Below are 2,716 nucleotides of genomic sequence, written 5' to 3' on the forward strand. Positions count from 1 at the left end.
CGCGAGGGCATAGACTTCGAGGAGGTCTTTGCGCTAGTAACGTGCATGGAGTCTGTCCGTTTGCTACTAGCCTTGGCAGCAGCAAAGGACTGGCATGTCCATCACTTGGACGTTAAATCAGCCTTCCTCAATGGTGAGCTGGTGGAGACGGTCTTCGTTAGACAACCTCTAGGTTTTGCTGTCAAGGGAGAGGAGCACAGGGTGCTCCGACTGTGTAAGGCGCTCTACGAGCTACGGCAGGCCCTACGAGCATGGAACGCCAAGCTTGACACCACGCTAGGCGAGCTTGGGTTTCAGCGGTGCACAACCGAGCACGCGCTCTACACGCAACAATGGGGGAATGAGGAGCTCATCGTCGGTGTGTATATGGACGACTTGATCGTCACCGGCGCGCGCACGGAGGACATCAATGGCTTCAAGCACGAGATGGCGGCTCGTTTTCGAATGAGCGATCTCGGCGCACTCTCCTACTACCTCAGCATCGAGGTGAGACAAGGAAAGGAGGAACTCATGCTCAGTCAGAGCACGTATGCCTCCAAGCTATTGGAGTGGAGCGGCATGGCTGAGTGCAAGCCATGCGTGACTCCGATGGAGGAGCGGCTGAAGCTGATGAAGGCCAGCACTACGGCGAAGGTGGATGCAACACTCTACCGGAGCATCATCGGCGGTCTACGCTACCTAGTCCACACGAGGCCGGTAATTACGTTCGCCGTGGGCTACGTCAGTCGCTTCATGGAGGATCCTAGAGAGGATCACTGGGCTACGGTGAAACAGCTACTACACTACGTCAAGGGGACGGTGGATCAAGGGATCATCTTTCCCAAGACCGGCGGGAGTAGGCTGCAGCTCACTGTGTTCAGCGATGCAGATATAGCGGGGGACATCGATGGACGACGGAGCACCTTTTGCGTGCTCGTCTTTCTCGGGTCGGCCCCAATTTCATGGTTGTCGCTGAAACAGAAGGAGGTGACGCTATCTACGTGCGAAGCAGAGTATGTAGCGGCGGCCACATCGGCGTGCCAAGTTGTGTGGCTGCACTGGCTGCTGGGTGAGCTGACCGGCGTGGAAGCTCACACACCAGCACTGATGGTGAACAACTAGCCCGCCATCACCCTCGCGAAGAATCCAGTTCTACACGACCGGAGCAAACACATCGACGTGAAGTTTCACTTTCTCAGAAACTGTGTCGATGGAGGGAAGATCGTCATCGAGTTCGTCGAAACTGGTCGACAACTCATGGACGTCCTCACCAAGCCGCTCGGACGTCTTCGACTCATGGAGCTGAAGGAGACGATCGGCATGGAGATGTACAAGGGATAGCAGTAGGATTAGGGGAAGAATTGTTAGATAATCTACTGCTTCCTTGTGTGAACACACAGCAAGGGAAGACGGCGCCGAAAAGGCCCCCTGCTGTGGTACTGTAGCCGTTGCAGAGGCAGGCGCCGAACGGCTCACCTGCCGCACTGTAGCCACATGCAGAGACAGGCGCAGAAGTCAGTCCTGCTGTGTTATCTAGTTACTGTTGCAGCATGTGCGCTGTACTAGGACTAGATGAATAGAGTTGTATATATAGTTTGTCATTTCAACTCAACAAGAGAGTTTAGTTTTGCCGTCTCCTAGACAGGGCTTCAGCCAACGCTGGTGCTTGTATTGTGTGTGTATGCTCTGTTCTACCTCTAGCCATAGTATGTGGTCGGACAGCCTCGGTCGTGCTCGGCAGTGGTCGGCAAGATTGGTAAGTGGTCGACTCACCTGAGCCGGTGATCCTGTGGGCTAACAGCCACTTTCACCTGCTGGATTGCACTTTAGGAACAGACGTGTCATTCATCGTGGGCGATGAGACGTTGCATGCTCACCGTGTTCAGTGCGGAGCTCTTTGGCCCAATGGCTGACGCCACAATGCCATCCATCACGCTGCAGGACATTCACCCTGCAGCATTCAAAGTTATGCTTGGGTTCATGTACACAGATGCCTTGCCTCTAGATGATGAGCTTGGAGATTCTCCTGTTGAGATGTTGCAAAATTTGCTTGCCGCGGCTGACAGATTTGCGCTGGACCGTCTGAAAGTTTTATGTGAACTGAAGTTATGGGACAATACCTCTGTGACGACAGTTGCTTCTGTTTTAGCTTGCGTGGAGACATACAACTGTCTAAAGTTGAAGAGAAAATGCATGAACTTTTTTGCTGTGCAGGAAAATTTCTACAAGGCAGTGTTAACAGATGGTTTCGCCATGTTGTTGCAGAAATTCCCAGCTCTTGCTGCTGAGCTGAGAAAGAGGGTGGGGAAGGGGCATATCCGGATATACAACATTTAAATTTCCAATATATATAGTTCAGAAGTTCGACAATATATTTATTGTAGTATTTTGGAATGACAGTGAGCACATCTCGATTGCTTTGGAGCATATTAGAATATGAAGCACTTGATGAACAGAGAGCATGTTCTTATAGTTATACTTCTTGCATTGTTGCACGAAGTTGCTGCCAACTGATATATGCAGTCTTGGTGAAGTTGTTACCAAGGGATATATGCACTCCCAATGAAGTGGCTGCCAAGTAATATATGTAGTGCTTAGTGATTTAGCTGCTAAATTGCCAAATGTAAGCGTCATAAGTGACGCAAGGTGGGTGATAATGACAGACAGCTATGTGCAAAGCTGTTGAGGTTTATGCTACAGTGATAGCCTATTTTGTTCCTTTGTGGTTTCCTTTTGC

General features: G+C 51.0%; 1 protein-coding gene across 1 annotated transcript; it reads left to right on the plus strand.

Moving 5' to 3' along the window:
• Positions 1–1,884: 1,884 nt before the first annotated feature.
• Positions 1,885–2,316, plus strand: LOC136536505 (BTB/POZ and MATH domain-containing protein 1-like). The gene has a single exon (XM_066528774.1). It carries the CDS (start codon positions 1,885–1,887, stop codon positions 2,314–2,316), a length of 432 nt encoding a protein of 143 aa, XP_066384871.1.
• Positions 2,317–2,716: the final 400 nt, after the last annotated feature.

Source organism: Miscanthus floridulus, chromosome 2, assembly GCF_019320115.1.
Source record: "Miscanthus floridulus cultivar M001 chromosome 2, ASM1932011v1, whole genome shotgun sequence".
In the NCBI taxonomy this organism is placed as follows: Eukaryota; Viridiplantae; Streptophyta; class Magnoliopsida; order Poales; family Poaceae; genus Miscanthus; species Miscanthus floridulus.